Source organism: Rousettus aegyptiacus, unplaced genomic scaffold (assembly GCF_014176215.1).
Source record: "Rousettus aegyptiacus isolate mRouAeg1 unplaced genomic scaffold, mRouAeg1.p scaffold_m13_p_13, whole genome shotgun sequence".
Taxonomy (NCBI): Eukaryota; Metazoa; Chordata; class Mammalia; order Chiroptera; family Pteropodidae; genus Rousettus; species Rousettus aegyptiacus.
In genome coordinates, this window is record NW_023416288.1 from 61,726,448 (window position 1) to 61,740,209 (window position 13,762).

The window sequence follows — 13,762 nt, forward strand, 5'->3', positions numbered from 1 at the left end:
AAAGAACAAATAGTTGATTCGGGCAACAGCACAAATTTCTAAAACGTCTTGGTACAAAAGAAAACATGATTATGTAAGTCTAGGACCAGCCCCGACTCATCTGTGGTGATAGAAACCAGAGTCTGGCAGGCTGGAGGAAGTTGACTGTTAGTGAGCGTGAGGGAACTTTGAGGTGATGGAAATGTTCAGTGTTTTCTTTTGGGCGGAGGTCACATGAGTGAGTACAGTTGCCAAAAGTCATCTAACTGAGCACTTAAGCTACACATTTTTATTGTATATAAATTACAACTCGGGTTTTAAAAAATAAAAACATGAAGAGATTTAGTTAAGGATGGTACAGTATGTTGATAGTCTGTGTACTGTTCTCCCCCTGTCTGATAGACTCACCCAGTGAAAGTATGCATCTGAAGATTGCTTAGAGTTCTGGAATTGAATCCTGAGGAATGATATAGCCCTCACATTAGGGAGTAGGATGGGGGAGGATCGGGGAGGTATCAGTATGTGATAAGTTACATTCCTTGTCTCAAAAAATCAAACGAACAGTTCATAGTCCATGCTTTAGGAAGAAATAGGTTGTGGCAACTGTTATCCAACAGGCGGTTTTGAAATCAATTGTGGGGATAATGTGAGGATTTGGGTAGGGGGAGGACAATGCCGTGAGGTTCCTGAGGAACTGAGAAGCTGGGTTCATCCACTTACTTGGTAAGAGATATTCAAGCCTGAAGCAGCCTTTCTGCTTGAATGGTGCTGTTGTCCCTGAATATTACATCTGAGGGGTCTCTGCCAGGACTTGGTTTAGAACAAGAAAGGAAATGAGATACTATTATAATGCGATTTAGCTACCACTATAGTGGAACTTCTCTCTCACAGATCTCCAGTAACCTCTTAATTACAAAATCTAAAATCCAATTTTCATTCCACATTTGACTTGACCTCTCAGTTTTAACATGGTTAAACACTCCCTGAAGTTCTTCGGCTTTGGCTTTCAGAACCGGTCCTGAGTTTCCCATCTCTGAGTACTCCATTTTATTCTCAGAAGACGCTGCGTATCTTCTGCCTGCTTCCTAAATGCTGGCATTCCTGGGGTTCATTTCAATGCTGCTGCTGTTTCCCAAACTCATCCTGCTATTGGATATCCTGTATCTTTGTGCATGTTTCTCCCGATGCCTGTAGTTATCCTGTTTCCTTTTCTACTTACCTTAAACATCTTTATACGCATTGACTTTCCTGTTCTTGACAGATAGGTTATTGTCTCCTCGTTTGTGCTTCTAACGCTTTGGTTTTAACCTCTATTCTAGTATTTAATGCATTGTACTGTAATGATTTGTTTATATGTTTTTCTGCCCTTTTTACTGTTCCTTAAAAACAAGAAACATCTCATAACTTTGTGTCAATTGCCGGAAAAGTGCCCTGCATGTATTAGACATGCATTAAAAGTTTGTTGCATGAATTAAACAAAGGACAATCCACTTTCTCTCTTCAGTCAAGGGGGCTGGAATCATAAAGATTTTTTCTCCCTATCAAGAAAACACATAAGAAGTGGCGAAATGTGGGTATATTAGGTTTCTCCAGAGAATAGAACTAATAGGATATCTGTATGTATATAGATAGGTATAGATGTATGGAAAGAGACTTATTATGGAGGGTTGGCTCACGCAGTTGTGATCTGCTGTCTGTGAGTTAGAGGCCCAGGAGAGCCAGTGGGGTAGTTTTTTTCAATATCCGAAGGCCTGAGAACCAGGAGTGCCGATGTGCAGGGGCAGGCGATGTCCCAGTTCAGGCCCTCAGTGGATTGCATGATGTCCAACCACCATGGTGAGGGCGAGCTTCAATGCTAGTCTCTTCCAGGAACACCCTCAGGAGCGCACACACCCCAAACTGTTTTGCCAGCTTTCTGGGCATTTCGTAGCCCCGTCAAGTCGGTAACATAAAAGTAGCCTTCGCAGTGGGTTTAATGGGTGTTGAGAAACCTGTCTGCACCCCGCTTCCCTTTCCTCTCTGCCCAGCTGACAAGCAGGCGGCCCTGGTTTATCGAGATTAATGCCTCTTCTTTTTTAAAATGAAACCGTGGAAGAGTTTTGAGGAAAGATGATGAAAATGATGCCAAGTCTTAAAATTTCCTTCTGCACAGCCTAATGAGATGAGTAACAGTAAATAAAAGGGAAAGCCAGGGGGCTTCTAATTCTAGTCAAGATGGGGCAAGACCACTGCAGGCTAACTCCAGTGATTACAACAAATCCTCTGGACAGAAGTACAAAAAGCAGCTATCTAAGGCTTCTGAAAAATGAATGCAGTGATAGCAGGTTCGGGGAGAGAAAACAGTAATTAATGAATAACCAATATGCGAAGAGCGAGCTTCGTGGTTACTTTTCCTCTTTATACCCTGAGTGTGATGCAAGGGCAGGCTGAACAGGGAAACTACAGTGGGCAGGGCCAGCAAAGACTCAGTGGAGGCCCCTCTCTCTGGCCTGAGCACCAGGTTAAAGACCCTTGCAGGCCGGAGAGCATGGGGGAGAATCCTTGCTTTAGTTTTCTGTTTACTTTCCAGTCTTGCTGTGAGGCCAGACCCAGTTGTAGAAAACTCTACTATGGCATGGCCAGTGTTACAGACACCTAACACTTTGAGATAAAACCTGTCCCTGAGAAAAGAGGCCCCCGTGTTGTGAAGAATAGGGAGAAGATCTATGTATTTTTTTCTCTTTCCTCTTTGTCCTGAGGACCCACTTAAACAGAATTGTGTGGTTGCACAAGGAGCTAAAACTCTGAAAAAATTCCATATTTATGACTATACGAACTGGGAAAAGGAGTCTTTCAAAGCCAGAGAGGTTGGTTGATTGCTAAAATGAAAAAGTCACTGTTCTCGGGGGCTTTTAACAGGACTCAGAGTCTCATGACATAATATTAAAAATGTCTAGATACAATCCAAAATTAGTCAACTACAAAAGACTGACCAATTGTCAAGAGAAAAGTTAATCAATAGATGCCAACCCTCCCCCCCAAATTACCTAAATATTGGGATTATTAAAGATTTTAAAACAGCTAATGCAGTCATGCTCCCTAAAGGTGAATACTCTTGAAACGAATAGAAATTCTCAGAGCTATATATTAAAGATCCAAATGAAAATTTTAGAAATGACAAAGTATAATATGTAAAATAAGAATTTCATTGACATTCAATAACAGAATGGATTTCTTAGAGGAAAGGGTCAGTGAGCTTGTATATAATTCAATAGAAATAATCCCAACTGAGAACAAAGAGAATAGAGTCAAATCACCTCTTTTTGAAAGAGATTTTGCTGGACATAGAATTCTGGATTGGCAGTTCTGTTTGGTTTGTTTCAGTTCAGTAAAGACACTGTATTGGTTTCTCTAGGGATCACATAATATCATTTCCCTTCAGCCTGAAACACTTTATACTATTTCCTTAAAAACATTTCATTTAATATCTAATATTTACTGGGGAGAAATACTCTTAGTTTACCTTCCTCTGAGGAAGTCTTTATTTCACTTTTATTACTCAAAGATATTTTTAGTGGATGTAGAATTCTGGGTTGTCAGTTCCTTTTGTTCTGACATCCTGTTTTCTAAAGAGAAATCCACAGTATTTTGAACCGAAGTTCCCCTGTAGGTAATGTGTCATTTTTCTCTTGAACTGCTTTCAAGAATTTTCTTTTATTTTGAGTTTTTAGCAGTTTTATGTATCTGGTTGTGGATTCCTTTGAGTTTGTCTCATATACATTTCACTAAGCTTCTTGAACCTGAAAAGTTATTTCTTTCCACAAATTTGGAAGTTTTCAACCATTATTTCTTAAAAAAAAATTTTTTTTGACAGCAGTTCCTTTCTCCACTTCTTCAGGGACGCCAGTGACATTGCTGTGTTCCCATAGGACATAAAATTAACATATAAAAATCAGTACCCTTTATATAAACAAACAACATACATGAAAAACCATTCTAACAACACATAAAAGTAAATGCCTAGGAATAATTTTGACAAGAAAAGCACAAAACTTAAGTAGAAAAATCTTAAGTTCTGAAAGATTCAAAGTGCACTTGAACAAAAATATAAAACTATTCTGTTTCTGAATAGGTCAATTCAACATGAAGATTTTAATCCTCACTAAATTAATTTACAAATTTGGTGCAATCTCAGTTAAAAAAAAAAAAACAGCTCTATTATGGAGTTAGAAAATTTGATAATAAAGTTCACATGGAAAAACAAACATGTAAGAATAGCCAGGAAATAACTAAAAAAGGAAAACAGTAAGGGGGCGGGGGCTACCTCTACCAGTCAGTAAAATTTTAAGGCTTGTGAAGTTAAAGTTGTATCTAGTCAGATGGGCTTTTAGGATTTGGAGGGATTTAGAGTTGGGGCTTTCTGTACCGCTGTCTGTTTTTTATACTAATCATCACTATCTATATACTAATCATCACTATCTAAAATGATGTTTTTATTTTGTTGATGTGATTATTATCTCTCTGTTCCCACTAGGATATAAGTTTTATGAAGGCAAAGGCTTCATTTTGCTCACTGCTGTATTTAGAACAGTCTTTTACCCAGTAATTTTAATAGTTATTCAAAGAAGATGCTCAGTAGATATTTGTTGAATCAGGAGCTGAGTTAAGATAATTGTGGGGACAAAGGGAATTAGCTAGACGTAGACTCCACAAAAGAGAAGACTTTAAATGATCCCTAACTTGATTTTTCTTAGTCTGACCAAGGACATGACAGGAAAGGAAGATGTGTACCGAGGCCCGGCCATCAGGGCTCTCTGCAGAATCACTGATGTAAGTTTCTCTTTGTTTTCCTGATGTGTCAGAGACCCCGTGTGTATCAACCATGACCATGTAAATTTAGTAGGATTCCCTAGTCTGACTTTGCGAACCTTCAGTATAGGCATACACCGTTTTATTGCACTTTGCTTTATTACGCTTCACAGATTCTATGTTTTTTTGTTTTTTGTTTTTTTTTACAAATGGAAGGTAAGACCCTCCACCAGCAAAAAGATTACAACCTGCCGAAGGCTCAGATGGTTTGCATTTTTTAGCAATAAAGTATTTTTTAGTTAAGGTATGTATTTTTTTAAGAAGTGCTATTGCATGCTTAATAGACTACAGTATAGGGTAAACATGACTTTTATGTGCATTGGGGAACCCCCAAATTTGTGACTCCCTTTATTGTGAAATTCACTTTGTTGCGTGGTCAAGAACTGAATGCAATATCTATGAGGTATGCCTGTGTAATAGAAACATGGACCCCAGAAAGGCTTTTTTCAGATGTTTTATTTTTCCCTTTTGTTTATTTAGATTAGTTTATTTTATCTCTGTTTGCCCTCATAGTCTTTTGTTATAGTCAGGGCACATTGTTTGCAGGAAACAAAAACCCATTTGAATTTAGCTTAAAATAAAACTTTATTACAGGATATGGATCTCTGAGAATTTGAGGTAAAGCTTACAACCAGATGCCAAAGCAGGAAACAGAGCAGCTCTGTAACTCAGCAGCAAGATTTTTCAGGTGTTTACTATTCTAGTCCATCATTTACCAGGCTTAAGCTGCCTCATTTGAATATTCGAGAGAACCTGGTTAGCCATCAGCCAGCCCAGTGGCTTATATACACCTGGGTCTGACTCAGATGTTTAACCTTGACTCAGTCTGTCACCTCTAGAGAGATGAGGTGGCATAGTTTGTTAGACTGTCACTTTCGGAGACCTCTGAGTAGGAAAGGTTAAAATGGAGGGTAGGCTGGACATCGCCAAGTAAATTGAATAATATTTCATCTATACTCATGCTTGGATATATTTTATATATATGTCTGCAATCTTAAGTTTTAAAGGTTGAGCAGGATCAAATGGTAAATCTGGATCCTCGAAAGAGTAATAAAAATGTCTTAGTACTTTTTGCTGCTCACCTGTTTTGTCATGGTTATTTTTGTCCTTAATATTAAATTAGTGGCATAAGATTTAATGATGCCAGTGCTAGGAATAAGACTCTCTTTATCTGAATATTGATCTCAGTCATTTATCCATCTTCATCAGCTAGCGCCTTCCCAGTGCTAAGCTCTCTTTCAGCTAAATTGAAAAAGAGCTTGATTTTCAGAGGAGTTCATATTGAAGATTCACTATACTATATTAAACATTGAATTTCTTATGTATCTAAAATAATCAAGGATTACATTTGACTTATAAGTCCATATGAAATATATCCCCTTCACACACAGATATCTTTAGGACTTCAAAAGCAGCTTTCATCTCCATCTGGAAATTTATAACATCCCTGATAGGTTGAGCCCTATTTACATATTTCCTCAAACTGGAATTCTCTACTTTGAGATAGTTTATTTCAGTATTGAACAGTTATTCTTCCTTAGTTATGCCCCAAAGTTCCTCCTTGAAGCTTCTACTAGGCTGTCTGGGTTCTGCCTTCTGGTATACTATTGTTATATGATAATCCTTGTAATGCATTCTAAATATTCGCATAGAAACAAATATGTGACTGGTTTTTGTAAATTATTTTGAGGTAGTAATTTTGCATGAAAATATTTTGCTTCAACAGCTTTTTCTCTATGAATGTTTTTAGGGAACAATGTTGCAGGCCATCGAACGATACATGAAGCAAGCCATTGTGGATAGAGTCTCCAGTGTATCCAGCTCAGCACTGGTATCTGCCTTAGTAAGTGAACAGTGTGGCGCAGTGGCTGCCTGGTTTTTATGCATGCCACAGTTTCTAGTTGAAAAGCAAAGTATCCCTTTGCTTTTCACAAGTTCACAAATGAAACATTAAAAAAAAAAAAAAAGGTATGTTTCTGTTACTTCATCCAAGAATGTTTTATCTGCCAAGGGAGCATTGAGCAATTAAAATGGGCAGTTAAAAACATGAAATTTTCATGTGTTGGAAAGGTTTTGGTAATCAAAAAGTTATATCGTACACATAATAAAGGGCTTAGTGGGGGACTGGGAAGAAACTCAGGGTGGATTTCTTTTTGAAAAATCTCCCTTTATGACCCACACTTCTACCTCTTGCCTCTTTGTCCTCTGCTTTCCTTGGTGCCCTGTGTTTTCAATGTCCTTCAATCCTGTTCCACTTCTGAATTTCCTCCCAGAAAGTGGTCTTGTTTTAGTAATACCCCTTACCTCCCTCCCTCCCTCTCTCTCTCTATCAAAACAAAATTTATTCATTATAACCCATCACATTGCATTTGATTAAAATTGGTTACTAATGTGAATGGATTCGCTCATCTGAATCACAAGAGTTTCTGGTTCTGGAATGTAATTGGTCAAGTTTTATAGCAGGGGATGTATCAGTACTGTGACTTTATTTCTAAGTGAGTTTCTTGGAAGTAAAATCTATAATGTTAACATTCCTTAAGTACCATTCTATTAACTATCCATACCCTTCTGTCCCTCCCCTCTCATTACTTCCTTTTACATACGTCTCAGCCCACAAACATATACAGTACTCACCTTTGCAAAAGGATCATGGAGAAAGTGTTTCTGGTTTATTCGTTGCCCCTGGAGTAAAGACTTGAAATAGACTTATAAAACTACAAAGTTGTCTCTTTTTTTGGAAATTTCTTTTGGAAAAGAAAACTAACACATGTTTCTAAACTTCCAGTGACCATGTATTTTCTAGTCTCATTTTTTTTTTCTTTCCGTATTTAGCACATGATGAAGATAAGCTATGATGTGGTTAAACGCTGGGTCAATGAAGCCCAAGAAGCTGCTTCAAGTGATAATATTATGGTCCAGGTATGGTCATTGAATCACATTAGCTTATGTCTTGAAATCAGCAATCTTTAACCCTACATTTTAGGAGTAATTTATTGATTCCCCAGATGAATATTAGCCAAAGGCTAATATTAAGCAGCTTAAAATTAAGCCACCTATTAGTGTATATGCTCATGTAGATATCCCATCGATTATGACTACTGACACAGTAGAAGCTGTTAGAATGTTGGAGGAAGAATCTTATATTCAGTGGTAGTTGAGATGCTCATTTGAAAGGTCCTTCAAGTACATTTCAGTCTTTTCTTTGAAAAATAAGTTGTGAAGAAGGATGTTAAATTCTAAGCATTTCAGGCCTTGATTATAGTAGAAATTATAAAAACAGTAATTTTTACTTAGCGAAACTTTAAAACCACTTCGTTGGAAAGAACTTTTGATATTCATTAGGCTATTCCTAATTAAAAGGAACAAGATTAAATTCTTAACTGGAAATTTTATGTAACATGCCTCATTTATATTTGAGAGGGTACTTACTTATCCCTGTTCAGTGTTTGTAACTTCTCATGTTAGCATTTTCAGTTATGAGGAAATAGAGGAGTAATTTTTCCCTTGGGAAACATTCTTACTCTCCTAACTCTGATCATTATGCTTTTACACAAAGTGCCATGATAAAACGTACACTCCTTAAGCCTAATTTAGGAGATGAATCCTTTAGCTACTAACATGGTCACAGATAATTTAAAGCCACTTAAAGACTTGCAACACTGGTAAAGCCGTGGACCTGGGAGCCTTTTTACTAAGGACGTGGGGATAATACTGAACCTGATAAAGCCACCTTCAGATTGTATGTCACCTCCTTAGTATTTGTCCACTCTGAATTTACAACTTCTTGGTGGTAAATTAGAAGCTTTTATCCTTTCAGCCTTGACTGTGTTTTATTCAGTATGAAAAAGATATTCTGTTTGTATGGATTCGATTTAGCTATCTTTTTATTAAAAAATCTAGTTCCACATGATTCTGTTTTCATATAAGTTTTGTCCTCTTCCTACTCAGATTTCTGCATATTACATTCTTTTTCTTGTTTTTTAGTACCACGCATTGGGAGTCTTGTATCACCTTAAAAAGAATGATCGCCTTGCTGTTTCGAAGATGTTGAATAAATTTACTAAATGTGGTCTCAAATCACAATTTGCTTACTGCATGCTGATCCGAATTGCCAGTCGCTTACTAAAAGAAAATGAAGAGGGGTAAGTGTCTTCATCTTTATAAACCTAGTAATTTTCTGTTTGTTGGTTAATATACCTCATAAGCTGTTTCCTTTATGAATATTTTTTGGGCAGTGCTGACTTTATAGATGGATCTGATGGTTTCCAAATTTTTTAAAAGATCATGGGACTCCAAGTACTTTCTTTTCTACCTTAATGTATGCGCTGTTGTACATGTTTAACAGATTATGATTGCTAATAATAATACAGTAACAGACTGACATTGAACCAAAATTAGTTATAAATCTTAGGGTATGCAGTAATTAAATGTGAAAGCTGGAAGTGACATAACAATATCTTGTTTATCCCTTTTACATTTATGAAATAGAGTTGAAGTAGTGCATTTATTTAAAGGGCATAAGGGAGAAAAGTAGAGCTACGCATTCGTAAGGTTCTACATTGTTCATGAAGTAGCATATCATTTGATGGTAGGCTGTGGTAATATAAAGATGAATATTATACTCTTGAGTAACCAATAAAAAATCCTAAAAGATATAATGTAACTGTCAACAGAGAAGATAAAATGGAATACTCAAAAATATTCAGTTAAGCTTTCTGCTTCCAGTAATGGTGGAGTAGCTTGGTCATATTAGCCCTCCTACAAATAATGGTTATATCATTAGTACAGAACTATACCTCCTCCCAAACAAGAAAACCCACAGCTGCTTAAAAGTATTGGCACATGGTAAAAAAGACATGCAGTCTTGAAGGAAGTTGCTGCCTGTGAAAGACATAAGCTATACTGGGTGAGGTTTGTATCTTTCTCGCTAGTCTCTTGAAGACAGTCCACAAATCCTGGATGTGGGAATCACAGAAGGCCATAGCATTTACTGGACAGAGGGGTTAGATCACAGTTTGAGACTGGAAGAGTGATGAAAACTTACAGTGGAAATCTGGAAAAGAGGGAGCCACAAATGAAAAATTTCTGTGACATTGTAGCTGTCATGACGTCGTAGCCGTCATAAAGTAGTAGCCCAACACATTATTTACATGTTTGTGATGATGTTGGTATAAACAGACTACTCTGCCAATTGTATAAAAGTACAGCACATGCAATTACATACAATACTTGATAGTAAATGACTATGCTACTGCTTTACACATTTGCTATATATTTATAGTTATTTTAGAGTGTATTCTTTCTAGTTATAAAAAAGTTTGCTGTACAACAGTATGTGGTGTTATGTAGGTGGCATGTAGGCAGCAGCCTCATATATATCGTGTTCACCACACCTCAAGTGCATTGTTTTCTCTTGCGCTTGATTTAATCTCATGTTTTGTTCATCATCGTGCCTGAGCATACAAAACCCACTGCTAATGTTGCCAGTAAGAGGCCACATTGAGTGGTTAACCTGGAAATGAAATGGAAAGTGATTAAGGACTATGAAGGTGAAAAATCAGTGATGGTTATTGCTTGCCAGTCGGGCATGTGCCATTGCACTAGAGTTACAGACTTGAACAAGAACAAAGTGATGGAAGCTGGTAAGAAATCGGCTTCAATGAAGGCAACAAGACGTAACAAAAATTCGAGAAGGGCCTACATCTGACATGGAGAAACTTCTAATGACCTGGATTAAAGACCAGACATGGAAGCATGGTCCTCTCAGCATGGTGGTAATCACGGCCAAAGCTGACTACCACGCTGAATTTACTGCTAGCTCTGAATGGTTTAAACAACTCAAGAATTGTTATTCACTATGTAACGTGGAAGTGATTGGTGAGGCTGGGAGTGTGGATGTGAAGGCAGCTGAAGAAGTTTTGGAAGCTCTAGATAAATTGATTGTCGAAGAAGATTACTTGCCAGAGCAAATATTCAATGCACATGAAACTTCCTATTCTGGAAACAGATGCCTAAAAGGACTTTCATCTATAATGAGGCCAAGTCCATGGAGGTTTCAAGGCTTTTAAGGACAGGATAACAGTCTTGCTTGGGGGCAAGTGTTGCAGGCCACAAATTGAAACCCTTTGTGTGCTGGCACAGTGAGAACCGCAGGACCTTCAAGCGTATCAGTAAGCACGTGCTGCCAGTGTACTACAGGCGCAGCAAGAGTCACGGATGACACAGCTCCTCTCACAAGACGCCCTCCTGAACTGTGCCAGTGAACTGGACAAGGACTCTTTGGAGAATAGCATACTTTTCAAGATGTTGTTTATTGCTGCAAATGCTCCTGGACATCCTTTTTTTATTAGTGATTTTCATCGCAATATCAAAGTGGTGTTTCTCCCTCCAGACACCATCTCTTTGATCTATCAATGGATCAAGGAGTTATAGCAGCTTTTAAAACCTACTGCCTGAGGACTTTTGCCCAGGCTATTCCTGCAACCGAGGAAGACACTGATGCAATACCGAAAGGATTACAGCATCTATGACAGCTTCAAGAACCTCGCTTGGGTTTGATGTGATGTCACCAAGGAGTGTATGAAAGGCATCTGGTCATCTGGTAGAAGACACTCAGTAGGTTCGTCCATGATTTGTCAAGGATGAGGAGGTTGCAGAAATCAAGACTGTGGTTGAGATGGCAATGTCTTTAACCTGGGTTGGGTGAGGGTGACACTAAGGAACTAGAGGTGGTTCTTGAGAAACCGACTAAAGGGGAGTCGTTGGAACTGGAATAGGAACGCATAAAGAAGAGTCTAGAAAAACTGCAGAAGAAAAAGAGCCCCAAGAAAATTCACAGTGAAAGTTTAGCAGAAGCTTTCGTAGACCTCAACAAACTCCTTAAAGTTTGAAAACATGGACCCCAACACTAAAAGGTTTTTGTTCAGAGAGGAATGTTCATGATACATCATCTGGTTACCAGCAAATTTATGGTGAAAAAAAGAAACCAAGCAAACCACCACAAACATTTTTCTGAAAAGAATGACACCTCAAGAAGGACCTCGGGCAGACCACTTAGGAGGTGTTCTAGAAAAAGGCATCGTTGTCATAAGAGAGGACAGCTCCATGCCTGTTGCTGTCCCTGGAGACCTTCCAGCGGGACGAGATGCGGAGGTGGAAGTTACTGATGAACCCTGACTCTGTGGGCCTAGGCTAATGCGTGCTTGTCTCTTAGTTTTTAACAAATAGGTTTAAAAGTTAAAAAAAATGTAAAAGTAGAAAACTTACAGAACAAGGATATAAAGTGTTTTAGAGCAAAACACAAGGCACTTGTGTTTTAAGCTAAGTGTTATTACAAAACAGTTGAAAGGTTAAAAAGTTTACAAAATTATGACTTTTTCACTTTATAAACATATTCAGTTTCCATGGAGGAAGGTGTGGGCATCTTTGGGGGACCATTCTGTCTGCTACAAGTACAATAAGCTGAGGTTAATTATTGAAAAAAGAAAAAATTTTTAAATTTTAGAGCAGCCTGCGTGCAGTGCTTATAAAGTTAGTGTGATGTCCTAGGCCTTCATTCATTCACTGACTCACCCAGAGCAACTTCCAGTCCTGCAAGCTTCATTCACAATGAATGCTCTATACAGGTGTACCATTTTTATCCTTTATACCACATTTTTACAGTACCTTTTCTATAGGTATGTTTAGATGCACATTTAACATTGTTACAGTTGCCTGCTGTATTCATTACAGTAACTTGCTGTATGGGTTTGTAGCCTAGGAGCAATAGGTTATACCAGATAGCCTAGATGTGTAGTATACTATTGCCATCTAATTTTATGCAAGTTTATGATGTTCGAACAATGACGAAATCACATAATGACTCATTTCTCAGAATGTATTCATGTCATTAAGTGATACATGTCTGTATACAGTAAAAAATCGCTAGAAGTGCAAAGAATTTGGAAAATGTGACCAATAGTTAAGAGAAAAAGCATTCAATAGAAACCGATCCTGACATGACCCAAATACTGGAGTTAACAAAAACTTAAAAGCATCTATTATAGATTTGTCACAGGCTTTAATGGGAAATAGTTATAATGAACAGGGGAAATGGAGACTATAAAAAGGAGCTCAAAAGAAATTCTAGGGCTTAAAAGTCCTATACCAGTAAGAATTCAATAAAGAAGTGGAATCCAAAGGGGATGAATATATAAGATTTATTACAAGGAATTGGCATACATAGTTTTGGGGCTTGCTAAAGCAAGTCCAAAGTCTGTAGGGCAGTCTGTCAGGAAGGGAAGATCACAGGCACGCTGGAACTCGAGCTCTGGCCGAAGCTGCTGTCCACTGGCAAAATTTGCCATCTCACATTTTACTATAAGCATCAAGATAAAACCAGGTCACACCTTCAACACTTTTCTTGGAAATTCCTTCAAGTCAGTAGCTAAGTTCATTGTTTGTAAGTTCTGCTTCCCACACAAAACTGCAGGACACAATGTCACTAAGCTGTCTGCCAGTATGTAACAAGAATCCACCCCACTCTTTACAATAACACGCTCCTCACTTCCTTCTGAGCCCTCACCACAGGCTTCTCCAAGACTGGATTTCCAAGTCTGTAAGCCCTCACTGGCAGTGTCCTTAAAGACCAGATTTCTGAAACTGTTCAAAGCAGTTTAGACTTTCTTCATCATGTGCCTCAAAATTCTTCTAGCTTCCACCCACTGCCTGATTCCAAAGGCGGTTCCACAATTTTAGGTGCTTAATACAGCAGCACCACATTTCCAGATACCCATATCTGTATTTTTTTTTTATTGCTGCCATAACAAATTACCATAAATGGCCTGTCATAACATCTACTTATGATCTCACAGTTCTGTAGGTTAGACATAGGCCTCATGAGCTAAAGTTGAGATTTGGTGGGGTACTGTCATTTATCAGACGCTTAGGGGAAGAA

At 38.1% G+C, this 13,762-nt stretch overlaps 1 protein-coding gene across 3 annotated transcripts in view; it reads left to right on the forward strand.

Annotated features, from left to right (window-relative positions):
- Positions 1-13,762, forward strand: part of COPG2 (COPI coat complex subunit gamma 2) — a 154,726-nt gene that overhangs the window by 22,375 nt on the left and 118,589 nt on the right. For all 3 annotated transcript variants that reach the window (XM_016148729.2, XM_016148731.2, XM_016148730.2), the window contains 4 exons: positions 4,713-4,788; positions 6,578-6,670; positions 7,660-7,746; positions 8,812-8,969. In XM_016148729.2, coding sequence (XP_016004215.1) covers positions 4,713-4,788; positions 6,578-6,670; positions 7,660-7,746; positions 8,812-8,969 — 414 coding nt within the window. The remainder of the gene's footprint in view (positions 1-4,712; positions 4,789-6,577; positions 6,671-7,659; positions 7,747-8,811; positions 8,970-13,762) is intronic.